The sequence below is a fragment of the Branchiostoma belcheri genome, unplaced genomic scaffold (genome assembly GCF_001625305.1).
Source record: "Branchiostoma belcheri isolate BF01 breed outbred unplaced genomic scaffold, Haploidv18h27 scaffold118, whole genome shotgun sequence".
Taxonomy (NCBI): Eukaryota; Metazoa; Chordata; class Leptocardii; order Amphioxiformes; family Branchiostomatidae; genus Branchiostoma; species Branchiostoma belcheri.
Window position 1 is genome coordinate 931,785 of NW_017802580.1, and position 20,461 is coordinate 952,245.

General features: G+C 42.1%; 2 protein-coding genes across 2 annotated transcripts in view; both read left to right on the plus strand.

Annotated features, from left to right (window-relative positions):
- Positions 1–950: 950 nt before the first annotated feature.
- On the plus strand, positions 951–11,981 carry LOC109462523 (flocculation protein FLO11-like). The gene is made up of 10 exons (XM_019759075.1): positions 951–1,079; positions 1,745–1,894; positions 2,567–2,920; positions 3,608–3,784; positions 5,486–5,727; positions 6,236–6,353; positions 6,510–8,564; positions 10,787–10,922; positions 11,185–11,776; positions 11,874–11,981. Exons 1-10 carry the CDS (start codon positions 1,022–1,024, stop codon positions 11,979–11,981), a joined length of 3,990 nt encoding a protein of 1,329 aa, XP_019614634.1. The 5' UTR covers positions 951–1,021.
- Positions 11,982–15,596: 3,615 nt separating this feature from the next.
- LOC109462524 (protein bark beetle-like) overlaps positions 15,597–20,461 on the plus strand; it is a 16,287-nt gene continuing 11,422 nt past the window's right edge. The window contains exon 1 of the mRNA XM_019759076.1: positions 15,597–15,862. Coding sequence (XP_019614635.1) covers positions 15,617–15,862 — 246 coding nt within the window. The 5' untranslated portion in view covers positions 15,597–15,616. The remainder of the gene's footprint in view (positions 15,863–20,461) is intronic.

Below are 20,461 nucleotides of genomic sequence, written 5' to 3' on the forward strand. Positions count from 1 at the left end.
TTCAGTTCAGGTATTAAACGATATGCAAAGTTTTGCATGAAACTACCGTCTCTGAGTCATCTTCTGCATTCAAAATGGCGGTAATATATCTGTATCTGTAACACACCAGCTATATTTTTATTTAAAAAAAGCTAACAATCTATAAGCTACCTATACGATTTATTTGTCACAATCATTTAAAGAGTAAGACAAATAAAAGCCCTATGGGGAGCCTTACGTTTGTTAACCTCGCTTGAAATAAAACCAAAGTAACCCTATTGGGTATCTCTCTCCCGGGTCATGTTTACAGATGGGTTGTAGGATAGATGATGTTAAAACAGTAACAAGTCACACCAACAAACTAACCAGACCGTCGATGGAAAATATGTTTTCAAAGTACACCACGATGTTCTCATTTACTGAGCAATGTTAAAAATACTTATTCTTGGCTTCATATACATACATGTATACATCAGTAAAAACAACAAACAATATATAAAACACATTTAATTAAATCTGCACTGTTTTTTTAAGAAACGCTCCATAACCATGTATAATGATCCACACAGACGCACGGAAATACACTATTATAAACTAATTTTCTTGGCAAAGGTAAAAACACTCATTTTATAAGATACACCCGCCAGGTGGCGTCGTTGTGTCACCATTGATATTCTTCGGTATCAATTTGTATGATTGTTCAAAATCCTGAACTGTCTTTGCGGACTGAGTACATATAGTGCGTTGCAAAGTGTATTATGGACAGTTCACCATGAGTATTGTTTTTAGGTACTGGGTTTATTGTCTTAGAGTGTATGAGTCCCCGGTTATCTTTCAGTGGAACAAGTACACGGTTTGTTTACAAGTCAGGGGCGGTTTCAACAAAGACCCGGTCACTCTCCGCCTGAGCACACAAGTGTCATGCGCAGTTCGTCATCGGAATTTTTGTTCCTCAGACTGGGTGCCAGAGACGGTTCTACCGAGCTTGTGTCAACATTTCAGGTGTTTTGACCAGCGAACAGGCAGACACGAAAACACTACCATGGAATCTTTTGTGACCGTATGCACCCTCGTCCTAATTGTGCAACATTTACCACCAGGTAAGACTTAATTTTAGGAATTGGGACGTTAAGATTGAGGTAACCGACACGGTGGTTCTGATCGGTACGTAGGCAGAATTTCGTTAGTTGCCGCATAACGCTTGCTTGTACAGTTTAGATGTTGATTCAGCATTGCAAAAATTGCTACGTGGCTCTTAGTGGCTGTCATTAACATATACTAGCGCTCATTTCGACCGAGTAAAGTATGTTTTGTTCATATGTTCATACCCTAATCTGCCGTGTTGTTCTGTACCCATTCTACATTGAATAATTCATGCTCCGCCATATTAGAACAAATGCATAGCATTCCATTCGGTATTTCTACATTTCTCTTAAATAAGTAGTATGTAGCTTTAATGATATTGGAATATCAATATCGACCTTAATTTATCCATATACTTGAATCTAATTTCATATGTTATCACTACTTGTTCTAGTTCACATGACTTGTGAAATACTGTTCACAAGTAGCTGTAGCCTTCTTGTATTACTAAAGATACCTGCCATGTGTGACTTTAGTTAACGATGTTAACCTTAGTTAAAGATCTTTAAGTTTATTATAAACAATCTTTTACCTGCTAATGTCTATATCTTGATTTTTTGAAAGGCCTATTCATGACCAACTTATTTCAATGCCTAATACGCTCTCTTGAATTTCACAATAGGCGAAAGTACGACATGGTCGTGCGACTTTGAGACTAGTGACCATTGTGGGTACACCCAGGACACCACAGATGACCTGAACTGGACCCGTCATTTCGGACAAACACCAACAGCTAATACTGGGCCGTCAGTGGACCATACTCTGGGCACGGGTAAGAACGTTGTTTTGTGTTATTTGTTCCCGAGTTGGATTTTTAGAGTGATTTTTTTTTATAAACATCCGGGAAGAAACTATTTTCTTTAATGTTGGGTTTGTATGTGTCATGTCCGCACATTATACAAAAATTGCTGACTGATATTGCGCCACTACACATAACAGGTGAATGGTCCGCCACATAATATTAAATGTTTAGAGGTTGAACAGTTCAGGACTTCCCTAAAGCTAACAGGAAGCCAGTAGCAAAGGGCTTCCCATGCCAGCCTTTAAATAATTCACGGACTCAATATATCCTAGTCCTGATCAAGTATGTCATCTAATATCCTCCATTCTTTCAATATAGTCACGAGAAATAATTTTTGCCGGTCTAAAATCTCTGATTTTATGTTAGTTTTAACCCTTGTCCCCGAAACAGTCATTTACTAGACGAATACCAGAATAATTATTATTGCCCTCTCTAAGAAAAACAGGTTTTTTGGTATGAACTATTGATCGATATGCAAATAAGTGAACACGAATTTTCCAAAAGAAATTTTCCAAAAGAAACAAAAGTTAGTGTGATAGTCACAGGATAATACGTCATCGTCTTTAATATGATAGTCAAGATAATGATTGCGCTGTTTCATATATGTGCGAAGATTTTTTTTCTATTTCTTGTTGACATTAGGTTATTACATGTACCTGGAGACATCAGTAGGTAATCCAGGTGACGTTGCTCGCCTTGTCTCCACGCCCCTCCCCGCCATCAGTGCTCCCTACTGCCTGAGCTTCTACTACCACATGTTCGGGGACAGCATGGGGACTCTCAATGTGTACATCAGGAAGCAAGGCATCATGGGACCCTCGGTTTGGACGGTGAGCGGTGACCAGCGTAACGCCTGGCACTTTGGGCATGCGCAGTTGGACGGAAGCAGCAGTTTTAACGTCATCTTCGAGGCCGTTCGTGGAAACGACTTCAGGGGTGACATCGCTATAGATGACGTCACCGTCAGTGATGAATGTGGTTTGATAACAACAACAGGTAAACATTTAACTAAACAATTAGGTGTAGAAATACCATGTACCAGATCTCACTCTTCTCTTGGTTAAATATGTGTATAGGTAGAATTTTGACCCTTGAACCTTAATCTAATACGAAATAATCTTTTGATATATGTCATCTCCCTAATTCCACCCCTATTATCCCAATGAAAGGTGGTCTCTAGGCCGATTTGAGCTTCTCGTGAATAAATAATTTTGGCTTGATCCATCAAAATAAAGCACAAATGACGTATTAGAATTTGATGTATTAGAACAGTCCAAAAATATGATGCTTAATTCAGCTTTAGCTTAAAGCAAAAGTGTTTATCTTAATTATGATAGATGACCCTTTGTCATGCGGTGGCATAATGACTTTCGCATTTTACGTGTTTCTTGCTTTGTGATGTGTTGCAAAAGAAAAATCCCTAAATTGTAAATATACAGGGCATTATAAATAATGGTACTGCAAGTGCAACGCATATACATGTATATTGGCTCCGCAGGAGTAGGGAACAAGACAAGTACTGAATGACATCAGCACTAACTGGAACCACATTATAAATTGTGTTCATATAAATGATTAAGGTAATCAAGAGAGGTTGACAGCGTGTCGTGTATGTGCTGGTTAATATTTATTCCTGTCATTTGTCCATAATATTTAAGCCGATGTCATTGCATCATTTTCCAGTTCTGCCAACTACAACACCGTATCCCCTGGCCTCTCCAAACTGTACTTTTGAAGCGTCGTCAATCTGCGGGTACCGACAGGACATCCACGACTCTGCACAGTGGACATGGCATCAGGGACAGACAGACACCGGTTATACAGGACCTATATTCGACCATACTTTGGGCACAGCAATGGGTAAAATACCTTCCTACACATGCAACTTACTAGACTTGTCAATTTCTCTGCGTAGTCAGATTTTCAAGCCGGGGGCCTGGTCGGGCTGTTTACATGAAAAAAAAAAATTAATCAAAAATAAAGTGTGTCGGAAATAGTGCTCCTGGATATTTTTTTTTTTAATTGTATTCCTTATTACCTCCGGGTAGGGATGTATCCCGTGCGCGGAGGTTTTGTGGGGGAAGACGAAAATTACGTTCGCAGCAGTTTCTAGCGTTTGGGTGGACGGATATGTCTGGGACTTGGTATACGTTTTGCTATTGGGCTGTAGATGGTGCACGTTGTTTTTGTTTTTTAGTATGTGTGTTTTAGTGCGTGAAAATGATGCGTTTTGACAGCGTATGGACACCCCTTGTGTGTGAAAGTGGTTTTGTCTTTTGGTTTTCGGCGTGTATAAAGTGTCGTAGGTTGCGTCCACATCTGGTGAGAGGGGGTTTCAGGTATCGAGTGTGAAAATGGTCGCGCGGGTCGCAGCCAGCCAACTTCCGGGTGGGCCAATGGGTCAACGCCCTCTTGCGCAATTTCGGATGTTTTCTGCGTATAGTACGACTTCTTAACTTACAAATACCGTGGTATACTGTCTCAGGCGTTCTCGACATGCATTTCGCGTTGGGGTAGACGGGACTCGGTGTATCTTCTGCTAATGGGCTGTAGATGGTGCAGGGTTTTTTTGTTTTATTGTATATGTGTTTTGGGGCGTAAGATTATTTGTATTTCGTGTCTCGGACACCCGTTACTGTTGTTAGTGTGTGAAAATGGTCGCGCGGGTTGACCATTTGCGGTTACATCTTCGCCAATCAATCAGCACACTCGGCTCGGGGTCGCCGATGTTATCCTGGAGCTAGCTTGGGTGCCATCCCCTACCGCGAGTGAGCGATAATCTTTCGGCCAGGGAAAGCCACACGCCCCGCCGACCCTGATTTGCGCCCTGGCTCTCCTCGCGTCCGGATCTGGCCAGGTGTCTGTACAAAGCCTCTCGACCGCTGAGTCCCTGTGTTTTCGAACTTCGGTGGGGATTTCCGTGTTGTTTTCTGATTTTCATCATCCAGTAAGATATACTTGAAGACCGAGCGTGATTTGAACTAGTGTGGGATAAGAGGGGAGGGATGGCAGCCGCGGGGGGAAGCGGTCGGCTTGATAAATTTTCGAGAGCAAGTTGATTTCTCACGCGGCCGTTTGTGTGGGTGTTTGTTTACATTATCGCTGGTCGCTGAGGGTCGGGCAGCCAGATTCGCCACGGGATGCCTCCTGTCCTTTCTATTTTTGGGCTCCAGTCGGCTAGGGGGGATTAGTGATTTCACAGATCATTTAGCCAATTACAAACATTTCGAAACTTTTCGAAAAAAATGGTATTCGCGCGAATTCACTAGTTAATTTAAAGAACAGTCCCAACATGCACATAACATTCTGCAACATACATTACAATACCCGGAGGTACAAAATCTACGATTTGCCTTGTTTTTATACTACTTTTAGTTTCATTAGACTGGCTGACCGGGCCTCGGGTTAGCCGGTAACAGTAAGCAGGAAATGATGTTGCAACGCCTCACTGCAATGTTGCGATTTGTGTTACTGGCCAAAGACTGAACGGCGTTTAATCTATGTTTTACATTATGATACAGATTACATGAAAGTAACTATAGTTACTGTTAATCCCCACAGGACACTACATGTACTTCGAGGCGTCTGACCTTACATCAGGGGTGATAGTACGCTTGTTGTCTCCAGCCGTTCCCATCATTTCCTCAGCTCCAAGCAACACCGGCTACTGCCTGACGTTCTGGTACCACATGTACGGCCTCCATATAGGTACTCTTAACGTTAATCAGAAATGCAGTGGAGGCTCGGAAGTCCCCATATGGAGCCTCTCTGATGAACAAGGCAATGTCTGGCGACAAGGACAGGTGAGGTGAAATGACTAATACGTTAGTTATCTTAGTATCATAGTGATGACATACTTATCGAGCGTGGGGGAAAAGAAGAAAATACCTGTATTCATAATACATCAACAGTTGTCTTGTCACTTTTGTTACTTCTACACGTTTGTTTTCTCTTATTATGTTTGATTTAACTTATGTACCTGTATTTATTTTATGAACTCTTTGTTCATTATGTACAGATTTGTTTATTTGTATTTACGATCTGCTATGAGTTCACTTATTTGTTCACCATTATTGTATATAGCCTACTTTTATTTGCGTTCATATTTTGTTTGGATTCTGTTATCTGTACCTTTGATCGTCTTTTGTTTATGTATAATTTATTGAATCGGTGTCGTATAAGCCCACACGGGCTGGGCGCGGGATAGCGCACGACACGGAAATAAAGTATCATTCATTCATTCATACTCTCAGTTTTTTGTTGTGAAGATGTAATATTCACTTCATCCTTACTTCCCCTACCTTACACCAGCTTCCTCTTGACGGAACCGCGGAGTTTACGGTAGTGTTTGAGGCAGTTCGCGGCAGCAGCTACAAGGGAGACATCGCCATAGACGATGTTGATGTGGCTCCGTACAGAGGACAATGCGGTAAGAAATGCAGTTAAATGTTACGTCGTTCTTTACGCTGAAGGGCACCCACTGGTATTTGCGGGTTCGTTAGCTTGCTATTTTATATTGTTACAGTGAAAAAGTAGCTCGGTATAACAAATGTAGATTGATTATAGTAGTGTTCTTTTTTTTCAGAATTTATCCCTTCCTCCGCCATGGTGCCTTTGCCTTCTACATCTACCATTACCACCGCCTTGTCCAGTACAAGTGCCCACCTCTCAACATCAGGGATAACCTCCGTGGCAACAACAGCAGAACAACCATCCACAGCAATGTCAACGTCAACGACTGATCGTATCTCATCTGCTACTACAGTAACTGTTGTACCTCCTACTCCCAGCATCGCAACCCAATGGTCCAGTACTATAAATTCCTTCATCGCAACAGAGACACTCTTCGGGGCAACAGCGGAGCAACCATCCACAGCAAAGACGACAGAAACATCGTCAACAACCGACCGTATCTCCTCTGCTACCACGGTACCTGTTGTTCCTCCTACTCCAACCACCATCAACCTTTCTGTCAGTACAAGTGCCAACCCTTCAAGGCCAGGACAAATTTCCGTGGCGACAACAGAACAACCATCCACAGTAATGCCAACAGAAACACCGTCAACAACTGACCGTATCTCTTCTGCTACTACAGTAACTGTTGTTCCTCCTTCCACCATCACCACCACATCTCTCAGTACAAGTGCCCAACTCTCAACGTCAGAGAAAACCTCCGTTGCAACAACAACAACAGAACAGCCATCCACAGTAATGCCAACAGAAACACCGTCAACAACTGACCGTATCTCTTCTGCTACTACAGTAACTGTTGTTCCTCCTCCCACCATCACCACCCAATCTCACAGTACAAGTGCCAAGCCAACAACGTCAGGACAAATATCCGTGGCAACAAAAACAGAGCAACCATCCACAGTAATACCAACAGAAACATCGTCAACAACTGACCGTATCTCCTCTGCTACCACAGTACCTGTTGTACCTCCTACTCCAACCACCATCAACCTTTCTGTCAGTACAAATGCCAACCCTTCAAGGTCAGGACAAATCTCCGTGGCAACAACAGAACAACCATCCACAGTAATGTCAACAGAAACACCGTCAACAACTGACCGTATCTCTTCTGCTACTACAGTAACTGTTGTTCCTCCTTCCACCATCACCACCACATCTCTCAGTACAAGTGCCCAACTCTCAACGTCAGAGAAAACCTCCATGGCAACAACAACAACAGAACAACCATCCACAGTAATGCCAACAGAAACACCGTCAACGACTGACCGTATCTCATCTGCTACCACAGTACCTGTTGTGCCTCCTACTCCCACCATCACCCAATCTCACAGTACAAGTGCCAACCCCTCAACGTCAAGAAAAATCTCCGTATCAACAACAGCAGGGCAAACATACACAGCAAAGACGACAGAAACATCGTCAACAACCAACCGTACCTCCTCTGTTACCGCTGTAACTGCTGTACCTTCTACTCCCATCATCATCACCCAATCTCATGGAACACGTGCCAACTCCTTAACATCAGGGTTAATCCCCGTGGCAACAACGACAGAACAACAATCTACAGAAATGCCAATAGAAACATCGTCAACAACTGTCCGTATCTCCTCGGCCATTTCAGTACCTGCCGCACTTCCTACTTCCAAAAGCATCACCCAATCTCACAGTACAAGTGCCAACCCCTCAACGTCAGGACAAATCTCCGTATCAACAAAAGCAGGGCAACCATCCACAGCAAAGACGACAGAAACATCGCCAAAAACCGACCATATCTCCTCTGTTACCGCTGTAACTGCTGTACCTTCTACTCCCAACATCACCACTCCATCGTCAAGTGTGCACCCCTTAACGTCAGGGATAATCTCCTTGTTAACAACAACAGAGCAACCATACACAGCAATGCCAACAGAAACATCGTCAACCACTGGGCGTATCTCACTGGCTACTACTCTAACAATAACTGCTGCAACTCCAACACCCGCAACCAATACCCAGTCGCCAAGTACAACTGCCCACCTTTTGACGTCTAGTAACAGCAGAGGGGAATCGTCTACAAGATTGTTGACAGAAACATTAAAGACAGACGGGACAACTACAATCCAGAACAATAAGTCTCATAGGCAAATTACAACAAGTTCCATGCCGTCAGCTGGTATCACTAGATTTGGTGAGTACATCTGTCAAATCATTTTAGCAACTATTGTTATGGTCTAGTCGCACAGTTCAATTATCGTTTTATCAATCAGATAGTTATTTTCAAACGTGAAATATGTGTGGATCCAAATAAACTCAACTTTTTTTCCATCAAGAACTATTGCTTAATTCGCCTAATCACACAGACCAAATGGCAAAAAAAAGTTTCGTGTTTATTTTTACGATTTTCGCGTTGGCATCTCCACTGTAAAAATTATGACGTGTTTTGTTTTCTACCCCTCGCCGGAGGCCTCTGCATTGTCCAGGTATTCATACAGGGACTGATGCACTAGTATGGTAGCGCATAAGCGACGTTTCACTTAATCTGGCACCATAGCTGGTTTTTTTGTCACTTGCCCATTTTTCATGGCCTGCCGGGGGTCTGCTTTAGTTCACTCATGACGGACTGGATTCTGTAACGTCTCCATGTCAATCAATACATAAAACACGCAAAAAAAACAACATCGCATCGGCCACCTTATTCACTCACTTGTTTCTGATTTGTTAAACGGACCAAAATGGATGGAATAAAGAAAAAATATGGAGCCATTTCTTTTTACAATGCCCCCCCCCTCCCTTACTGTCTGGTCGGTTCTGGTCAGTCAGCCGTTTTTAAACACAATGACAGTACCGGCAGCTGTGTAGATAGCCAGAAGGGTACAAGACTAGGTACATTTTTCTATTTCTCCCACAGCTCATCTTTACCCGTCATGGTCGTCATTTGTAAACACTATCGTCACGGATGACGTGATCCTTGGCAGTTATAGGTGATGCACACCTGCAGCTGGCACGGACATTTGTTTACTACAAACGTATCCTCAGTATCTGCGCACTTAAGCATAGGTTGCTCATAAAGTGTCACGCCACACGTAACTTTATCTATAATAAAAACAACGATATCACCGAGGAGAGTAGCCACTATTAAAGATTCATACACGTAACGAAAGTCAGACTAATGAAGTGTTAGAAAATAATATGGGCTAGTTGTGAAACCTGATAGTCCACAGCAGCCATGATGCCATGATGCTATTTTGTCATTATTTGATCATTTTGTCCCTAACTGTATAAAGAAAACATACATCAGATGCATAAACGCACCAGCAATGCCATGCACCATACCACCTTGATTTGTTACCTGCTAGCGACATTACGTTTTTGAAGAACTGTTTTTCATTATTTTTAAATATCATACATACACGTAACAAAGTATGTTTTGTATTAATTCGTGGCAGGTGCCCTGGGCTGCGTTGTCAAACTCCATCATAAATGGCAGCAAAGATGCTCCTAGCTCTGCTTTTTTTCATTTGAAAACATATTAGGAGATTGCCGATAAACGAACTATTTGACCCTGACCTCCTCTACTGACCCCCTACAAGATCTGTATGGTGCTAGTGCATCACGGAGCTATTTTTGAAGACAACAAACCTGGGAGGCAGAACCGCAGCAGTAGATCTATAGACAGGGATGCACGCAACAATTGTTTACATTATAGATACGCCCCGGGGACATCATTGCCGAACTTTACCTCAGTGGTAGCCCTGCCTTCACAAACACTGAATACACATATGAAACTAGAGAGCAAACAAGACATTGTTTTTACGCGTAACTTTCCACAGCTTCAAACAGAAGACATCTTGTAGTATAAAAGGCAGTTTCTCTCATCTCTTGACCGTGTACTTTGTACAGCATATTCTTTTCAAAGTCTACACAATTTTGGTGATACGTGTTCTATGTACAGCGTGCGTACTTGCTTACTAAATGTGGTATACCAGTATCTATTAGGTGCGGTATAACAGTATTTATGAAGTAGATGATAAGTGGCAGTTGGTATTTAAATTTAATTCTTTGAGGGTCTCGATACCCGAGTATTGTTTTTGAGAATGGTCTTCCCTCTTTATTTTAACCGCTTGTTGTAAAGGTTGAGGTTCCCCATTCTCTTCATCATGGCTGTTTTGTATTACTAATACACTATGGTATTGTATTGTATTGTACTGTATTAACCCCATACTTTTAACATCTTTTCTCTTAATTTCACGAGACTACGTTCTAACAAGCGTAAATGAATTCCTGTGCTCGTCAAATTACTTCATCATATCAAGCTATGTCGTGTGATCTTGTCTTGTATGTTATTCTTATACAGATGATCTCTGTTTTTGTTTCAGACATTAATCACTTTTATTCACTTCCTTTCATTAGGAACTGCCGCTAGTGCGGCTGAAAAAGTACAAACCAACAACGCAGCCACGACTACCATCATTACCCTTGCGGTGGTCCTGAGCCTGGTCTGTGGTCTTGTGGCAGGGGCTCTGATCACTGTTTTGTACAAAAAGAGGTACGTGCCATTTCAGTAGATTTTTTTTTCAGCATCGTAACGTCTTAACCTTTATCACTTCGGATATAGAATTTATGTCAATAGTTCTTAGTCTATTTTTAATAACAATTTGTACTTTATTGTAAGGACTCCAATCTGGTAAAATAGGCGAATCTACCGTTGGAGATCTCAGTTGAAGTCTAACTGCAATCTACGATTCATGCTTATAATCAGTATCTATTGGGTTTGTAGATTGACAGACAGTATCAATCCCTTCTTCCAGGAAAAAGGCACGGCCTGGACACGGCAGGGTGAAGTACCTTACAGAGGAACACGGACCGGATTCTGCAGACGATCCCTTCCCCGCCAGTGCTGTCACCGGAAGGGTCGACTTTGAAAACCCCGCTTTTGAACATATCTACGAGGAGTTACCAAACCTGGTGGTGAACCACACAACTTCAGTAGATCACACAGCATCACCACCAGACCAAAGACCGTCGTCAGGTGCCTCATCTTCACAAACCGCAGTCTACATGGAGATCAAAGACAACGAAGTTTCCTGGGTGGAAGCTTCTTCGCAGCAACCAGTACCAAGTACTAAGGCTGACTGTCATATGCATATTTCTTCAACAGCTAAAGCCAATAATCCATTTAACCAATATCCACGTCAAATGAACCAAAAAGTCAGGGTGCATAGTGGCCACAGCGAGAGAAGCACTGAGGAAAGACACACCAGGCCAGGGTACCAACGAGATAGTTTGGAGTCAGAGAACGACTACACTCAACCTACATGCATGTCTGAACAAAACGTGCATGGCCCGAACCTGAGCCCTATGAAGAACATTGAACAAGATGCTGATGAAGAGTATGAAGATGTACGCAATGAGCGCCACCCGCCACGTCCAACTACACTTTACCAAAGCCTTGGACCAGATCACTATCAGAGATTGAATATCCCTGAGCATCCGATAGGTTATCAAAGTCTCCGTCAAAGTCAGTCCGAACAGGCCATTGTTCCTGAGAATGCGCAGGACACAGACGGGTATCAGAGTCTCCGGCAAAGTCAGTACCAACATTTGAATGTACCAGGCGAGCGTAGTACTACACAAAATACGGACGGGTACCAAAGTCTCCGTTATAACCTATACCAAACGTGAAACGTCCCTCCGCGCTCCCAGGACGACCGCCCATGAAAAAGTTATACAACGACAAACAATGTGATGACTAGTCTAATAACTTGTGATATAAATAATGGGTTATGGACGATAAAGGATGGTGTGGTTGGATGTCCGTTTCAACGTCGGTCATGACAGTTTCGTCTGAAGTAGGCTGCATATCATAATTCTTTTGACGTTTATTAGCTTTACTAGAAAGGCTCACAAACGAACAATTTTACCAAGACCTACCACCTGTCAAATACAACGCCGCAGAATGAAGCGGGCTGGTCACTGTTAAAGGCATTCCGAACTCCCTGCATTCCATCATGTACTCTGGGAGCCCACTGCAAAAAAAAAAAAAAAAAAATAGAGGTACAGGGATACCTAGAGTCACGTACCTCGACAATCTGCGTTGTAATACAACTTGCATGATACCGACGAGCTATAAAGGGCCATGGAGAACCATGAGCTATATGGAGAAACTTTGTAGATTGTTTAAGCGCTCTAACTAAGCAAGTGAGTTGATATTTATGACAGGACTAAAATCCGTTGTAACTTGTCTTTCATGTAACCCCTGAGGTCAAAGAAGTTTATCTGTTACCAACCACGATTTTTTTGTTTTCTAGTTTAACATTTTCGTACATAAAACAAGGAGAATCATTTTTTTAGAATATGAGGAGAGGAATATGCAAGGGAAACCAGAAACCAACAATGTTTATCAAATTTTTTCTACCGAAATGTGATAAGTACTTATGGCCATGACAATTAATGATCAGTATAACATACATACATACATACATACATAAGGACAAAAAAAGCAAACATCGCCCTCAATTAGATAAACAAGAAAGTAAGTAAACAAGCATACTATCTGTATTATTAGATAATAAAAAAAAAAATGGCATACCAAGTCTAACATAATGAAAGCAAGTTTGAATTGCATAAATCGATTGATGAGACGGGAAAAGTGTCAAATGCTTTAGAAAAAAACTAAATATAACATAGTAACGGTGCAAGACAGTTATGATCGTGGATTACATCTATCATGATACTAATCTGACTAGTAAATGATATTGTCCAATTTGTCGTACCCTATTTATATAAACCGATATATTTAATTTTTGGTAAAGAAATGGAAGATCTGTACAATACTCAATTTGATATACATTTAATAGTACGTTAATGTTTCTGTGTGTGCAAGAGTGTATGTGGGCCTGTGTGCAAGTGTGTGAGAAAGTGTATGTGGGCTTGGGTGTGTGTTTGTGTGTGTGAGTGTGAGCGTGTGAGCATGTGTGTGTGTGTGTGTGTGTGTGAGAGCATGTGTGAGTGTGAGCGTGTGAGCATGTGTGTGTGTGTGTGTGTGTGTGTGTGTGAGTGAGTGTGAGAGCGTGTGTGTGTGTGTGTGTGTGTGTGTGTGTGAGTGTGAGCATGTGAGCATGTGTGTGTGAGTGAGTGTGAGAGCATGTGTGTGTGTGTGTGTGTGTGTGTGTGTGTGTGTGTGTGTGACTTTTGACTTATAAATGCACGTCACTAAAATATGTGTCAGATTATCCCATGGGACAGCTAAATCAATGTAGTCAACACTTTTCGTCCAAACCGCCCTGTAATTTCAAGGCCACAATCCAACACATTTGGAAGGGCTGTACAATTTAACGGATTGATTGTGTTTTGTACCAAATATGTTAAAATTAATCGGCTAGGCATGCTAATTTCTTAATGTTCTGAATACAAGATTGCGTTGTCAAAGATTTTGCACATTTTTTGTTGTTGTCAACAAGCCAGTTCGATTCATATTCACATATAAGGTGTCGATATTTTTATCTGTGATTTTTTTGTTCTTTTTGAAAATGTTCCAAAGTCACATTGACTAGGTTACAAGCCTAGATTCTTTTATGGGGAATTTTCTTCCTTGTTGGAAATGTTCCAATGTCAGCAAACCGTAGATGATACATTGCTGTAGGGATGTTATAAAAACATGGACTTTCATCAAGCACCGGGGTGTCAGGCATTCCACTTGTCTATCTTTCAAAAGCTGCAAACACCTGCAACTGTAATGGTAGAAGAATTTCAGGGGCCCACTTGACGAGGTACTATTTCCTCTCAGCCAACCTCAACCCACACGGGTGAACCCACTGACTTAGACGTTTATCAGTAAGCATATCCGCCTTTACAGGTGCAAATAATGACACGGCAGGTGAAGAATGTAATAATATAATAGCTGGGTCGATCATGCAGGTGCCAGTCTGTGTTAACAAGAAGCAGAGCGGCTGAGTATAGGGCTAGAAGATTGACAATGCAGAAGCCCCTGTAGCACCGTTCTATCTAGTAATCTAATATGTCATGCACCTGTTCTTTAAACAGAGGAGACAGGCAAGAACTTGCCTTGCATAATCAAATACGGAGCTATTGTTTGCCGTGACAATTTCCCGTGAACTGGGCATTAAAACTGAGAGGATTGTTTACACCGTCATTTTCCGGCTTTTGAAATTACGAACGACGCATAACGTTGAGTTATTGTGCACTGTGGACCGGCTCTAACAAGGGTGAACAGCTAGCTACGCCTCACGGAACAAGGTATGCGATAACAAAAGTCTGTTTTTGTTGTGCGCAGGTAAGTGTATACAAGTTATGCAAACCCAGGTCCTGCACAGTATGACCTGTCACCACCATGTCAGTGACCACCATGGGGCCTTTGTGCTGTCACATTTTCTCCCGATGGCATATGTCTCATTTCGAAGCAAAAAAAAAAACATTAGTAAGGGTTCTTTTCACAAATACGAAAAGCTAATATGTTTGAGTGTAAGGTGTAACCTACAAAATAAATTCTGTCAGCGTATGGGCCTGTAATGTATACTTTGAAATCGCCCTCTGCGAAGGTCGATTGAACTGCAGTAAGTTGCGTAATATGGTGCATTTAAACGCAAGCTGAAATACCGTCACAATACAAGCCCAATGGCCAACATGCCCCTTTACTACATAGCGCAATTTTACATCTGCCAACCTCGCACATACACATAAACTCGGGCTTCAAGATTTATTCTTCGTACAATTTTCTTTACTCGCGTCATACAAGAGGTCAAACTTGGCCAAAATTTTATTTAACCAATCCTAACATTTGCTGAGATACTGCCAACTTTGCACCTGCCATAGGTAGTTCCCATACAAGGCCTAGTTCAGAGGCATTTATATAATTAGTGGCCCGGTCAAATCTACTATTCTGGTCATCTTTTCCTTGTTAAATGCGATCATTACGGCACACCCTAACATTTCGAGTTATGTGGAGTTAGTGTAAGCCGTGGCATGTTTTGGAGTGACCGGGCAGTGTTCGAGAGGCCATCGGCCATGTGTGACGGGTGCTTCAGAGTGGGCTGGTTTCACCAACAGTGTCATCGCCCGCTACACTTCACGGACCGATTACTATTGGGGCCTTGCAAAATACCGGAGAGCCTTTTTGTTGTGTATGCAACAAGATACGCCAGGTAAGTGTAACTAAGTTCAGTATGCAAACACACGCACAAGATATAGCTCCTGCGCAGGTTGACCAAGTCAGTCGCCACCATGGGGCCTCTGTGGCGGCGCGTTTTTCTGGTCTCTCTGCTGTTACTTGGATTATTGTCCGGTGGAGTTTCTGACGACATAGGTGGATCTTACTACTGGAACCGCACTCTCAGCCTGTCGGGAAGTCCGTACAACGTTACCGATGAAATCATCGTCGGTGAGGCGGCGACCCTGACGATCGAGCCGGGGGTTCGGCTGTTGTTCCCGGAGGGAGTCGGCATGACCGTGTGGGGACGGCTGATAGCTGTGAGTATCACCCAATTATTTTGGCAGGGCGCAGTCGACGAAACAAAATCAGTAGCCTAGTAAATTGACAATGAAATATGACATTCAGAAAAGCTGTTTTTAATTACTTATGTAGTTCGCTAGAATGTACGGTCTAGTGGACTTTCATATGCCATGATATTAATTTATGATTAATTATTAGTTTTAAAAACTCGTGTGTTTTGATCAGGTACCTTGTTATTCTTACTTTCCTTCCGAATTCCAAAAGTGATTTTTTTTTGCTATTCGCGCTAACGATTTAGTTTATAGACGACAGGTAATTACTTCATAACATGGGACACCACGCCAAAGTAGTTAAAACTCGAATTCTTTGACATAGTTTACAAGGTTGACTTTGCGTGCGATAGCCATAGACCCTAACGTAACATAAAACGAAAGTCACATTTATGGTTTTGACGAGGTTATTTTGTTCGTTGTTTGGATGGGTTTTTTTATTTGAAGGGCCAATGGTCTGAAAAATTTGTCACCCTTCAAAAAGATTATTTAATAGCACATCCGATGAATGCCCAATTTGAGAAACCAACAAAAGCAAAATTGAAAAAAAAGGAGTTTGCCGTGATGTTTGTATATATAGGTTTGTGTAAGCTTAGTGGCTTCCATGATCTTTTTCAAATATTCTGTGCTGATTTTTGTTTATGTATACGCTACGACTTGTATAAAGTAGCTTGTAAAGCTGACAATGCGGTACTGGGATAGGAGAGACTGGTCCCACACTGCTTTAAGTTAGCTTTCAATCGAGAAACATTCATGCAACTAGAGAAATTTACACACAGTTACAGTTAATGTCCTTTTCTCAGGTGGTAGTATACACTTAATAATTGTTATGTCCCTTAGTTTATTAACAGTTTTGTGCATCATGCCTACTCTGGACATTTTTTCTTTTGTCTTCCAGTAAGGCCACACCGATTTAATTTTATGGATGACATCCTCTGAAGACCCCCAAACTAGTGCGAGCGGGCGAATAAAAAAAAATTCCGGCCAAAAATAAAAATGCTACTAAACCATAGGAATACAAAGCTGGTATTGTGAATTCACGGCAGTTCTTAGCGACGTATACGACAAGCAGGCACATGCTGGCTTTTTGCGAATTTTATGAATTGGTACTGTGCGTATGTACTGAGTTCTTGAGGGTGCTCGGCTCCGTAATGTCGCTAACTACCATGGACTACCCAGGCCAGGCCAACGCCTCGGTGGACGCTCTAGATTACCAAGAGCCGGTATCAGCAAAACGTAGACCATTCCCAAATCGGCCCAACTGAGGAGTGCCCATTGTTACATTCCCTTGGTGTCATGCTGTTTTAATATATTTGTTCTTAAACACTACATTTTAATATTATAAATAGATTTTAAAAAATGTTTACAGAATTTATCTGTAATGTTTCTTCACAAAGAAGAAACATTTGTTGATTTGAAAGCATTCCATACTGACCAATCATGACATGTGTCAATTATTGCCTGCTAATGTTACTTACCTAACACAGTATGAAAAACTGCTCCCTGGCTTCATCAGCTGCATCCTTCTGTTCTTCTGGGTTTCGCCCCCTAAAGCAGGACCCACCCAGGAAGGGGACCTTCATTGCTGGCCAAACACTCCTATCCAAGGGTCTTTCACTCTCCATCTGTTGTGCTCTTAACCCAAAACCATCGGAATGCTCTCTCTGCCTCTTCTGCGGCTCTCGTAGTTACCTTGCTTTTCTTGCCCTTCACTTCTACAAGTCCCAGCATCCCCCATGTTGACTGGCAGATAAAGCATTTCCTTCCTACCTCCACAGGGAAGCGCATTGCTCTCCACCCATTATCAACACAACACTGCACCAGCTCTTGATACTTAAGTGCTTTCCTTCCATGTAAACTTCCTCTACTCTTTCTTTTATTTATTTATTTATTTATTTCAGGTTCATTACAAAGTATGTAATTGGACAGGGGGAACAGGTTAAACTTCATCAACCAAGTATCATCCCAATCGCACATACACTCAATGTCTCTTTGGAGAGAGACGCAGTCTCTGATAGTTGAGATTTACTTATAACATTTAGAATCGTCGGCATAAAGGGCCATTCTATTATTAACAGCAAAAGAAAGATCGTTTATAAATAAGAAGAACAATAGAGGTCCAAGAATCGACCCTTGCGGGACTCCGGAAACTACTGGAAGCCAATCTAAGCACATGCCCTCCACAACTACACGTTGTCTCCGACAAGATAAATAACTATGGAACCAGGACAGTAAACTAGAATGGATGCCATACATTTTGAGCTTATGGGTTAGTAGCTGGTGGGAGACACAATCAAATGCATTTGAAAAATCTAAATATACAATGTCTACTTGGCCACCATGGTCTGGGATCGAGCCAATTTCCTGGTAGATTTCAAGTAGTTGTGTGGATAAAGATTTGCCCTTGATAAGGGGATTGATTTGGTGCTTTAAATAATGAAAGATACGATCAAAAAGACATCTCTCCATCACTTCCCCAACAATACTCAAAAGGGAAATTGGGTGGTAATTTTCAACTAAATGTTTTCGGCCTTTTTTGTACACGGGACAGATATCTGCTTCCTTCCATTGTAAACCCAGCCTAGGGTTAAACTTTTGTTAAACAGATCAGTCAGGTGTGGTGCAATAACGTGCGCACTCACGAAGTACGACTGGTGAAATTCCATCGGGACCGATTGCTTTAGTGCAATCAAGGTCGATCAATACATTTCGGTCTTCGTCAACTGAAAAAATAATATTTCCTAGACATGGATATTCAAAACCAGAGATTTCAGGCAGACGTTGTCTAACATTGGGCACTGTGAACACTGAATGAAAGTACTTGTTAAACATCTCTGCTTTTTCTTTGGCTGTAGTCGCCTCGGAAACAACAGATTTCATGACAGGTGGAAGGCATCGGGATTTTGTTTTGGAACTGAAAAAAGACCAGAACTTTTTTCGGGTTCCTATGAACTAAAAGTCCAAGGTTATTCAGAAACGACGTATACTTGTTTTAAGAAGTCTTTGAAGTTTGCTTTTGAGTTTTCTAAACTTGTTTCAATGAGAAGCACTGTTAGTTCTTTTTGCTAGTCGCCATGCCGTGTTATTTTTGTTTCGAGCATGCCTAACTTCACCATCAATCCATGGTAAGAACGAGGGTTGTTTTACGCACCTCTTAGGTACACAATGATCAACGGTTTCCGTCAGTCCAAAAGCCCACCTTTCCCTAATGTTATCAATATTATCATCAATATAAAAATTCTGACATACGTTTCCTAATTCATACAACTCTAGCCTTAACAGATCAAAGTTGCCTCTTTTGTAATTGTAAATGTATCGTTTCATGTGATAGCCAATCTTCCGATTCATAGTCAAACAAAATTGTACTATAGTATGGTCAGTTGGGTAGTCAGAGGTCACCTGTTCGATTTCTGAACATTTGTCGGGTATATTAGTCAGCACTACATCTAGCAGATGCCCGTGAACATTGGACATAACGTTGTTTATCTGGGAAAGAGAGAAGTCGTTTACGATATCGCACAGGTGACACTCCTGTTCTGAACTGCTAATTACATTAGACCAGTCAATATTGGGACAGTTCAAATCACCTATCAACACTACCTGGTCGTATTCCACGTACACACGGCTAAGCATGGAATGCAAGTTAGTATCAAAGACAGCCATATCACCACTGGGTGGTCTATAATACACAATGAGTACAATTTTTGATTGGTTCGTAGGTTGAATGTCACAAATAATGACCTCGTCCATGGGTTCAATGTCCTCTCTTCGCTTCGAAGGAATGCTAGACTTCACAGCCAGGAGTACACCACTACCTACCCGTCCAGGCATGGTGACACTTCTATCTTTCCGATAAACTGTGTAGTCCTGTGGAAGAAGTTCTTGATCAGCTACGCAAGAGGTCAGCCAGGTTTCAGTCGTGGATATTATCTCAGGCTGGACATTCGTAACAAGATTTTGAAACTGTACAAGTTTGTTGCATTTCCTGCTTACCGACCTGACACAGCGGGCGTTCAAATATAGGACATTAATACAGTTACATCTTGAACTTGGTTGCTACTTCACAGGGAATTCAGTGGTAGTGGCAGGTGTCACATGAGAGTTTCCAGACGCACTGTTATCCCTCTGGACGTCCCGGCACCTGCTGAGGTCAAGGGGATCGTCCAGATGAACAGAAGTCAGAGTAGGCTCGTCTGCCGTGGTACTGACCGTTTCAGAATCTAGATCACAAGGTGGTTTCAGGATTCCTTGACTGGATGGTCTGGATGGTGTAAACCGCCTGCAGAGACCCAGGGCTGTTCTGCATTCTGCTTCTTAGAGTCCGAGTGTATTCGCTGCTCTGGTGACGGGAGGGAGTGTTTTCTCAGATTGTAGCAACCGCTCGACGCCATGTCGTTGGTTCTTCCCATGGGACGGTCAGTTCTATCATAACCACTTTCTTTATCTGCTTCGACAATTTGACACAGTTTGAAGTTTGTTACCCTGGAAGCCAGAACTCGTTTTCCGAGCCGCAAGAGTCCTTCGCCCGCTGGTGTAAATTACCGCAACGGGGGAGTCTAGGCCGGG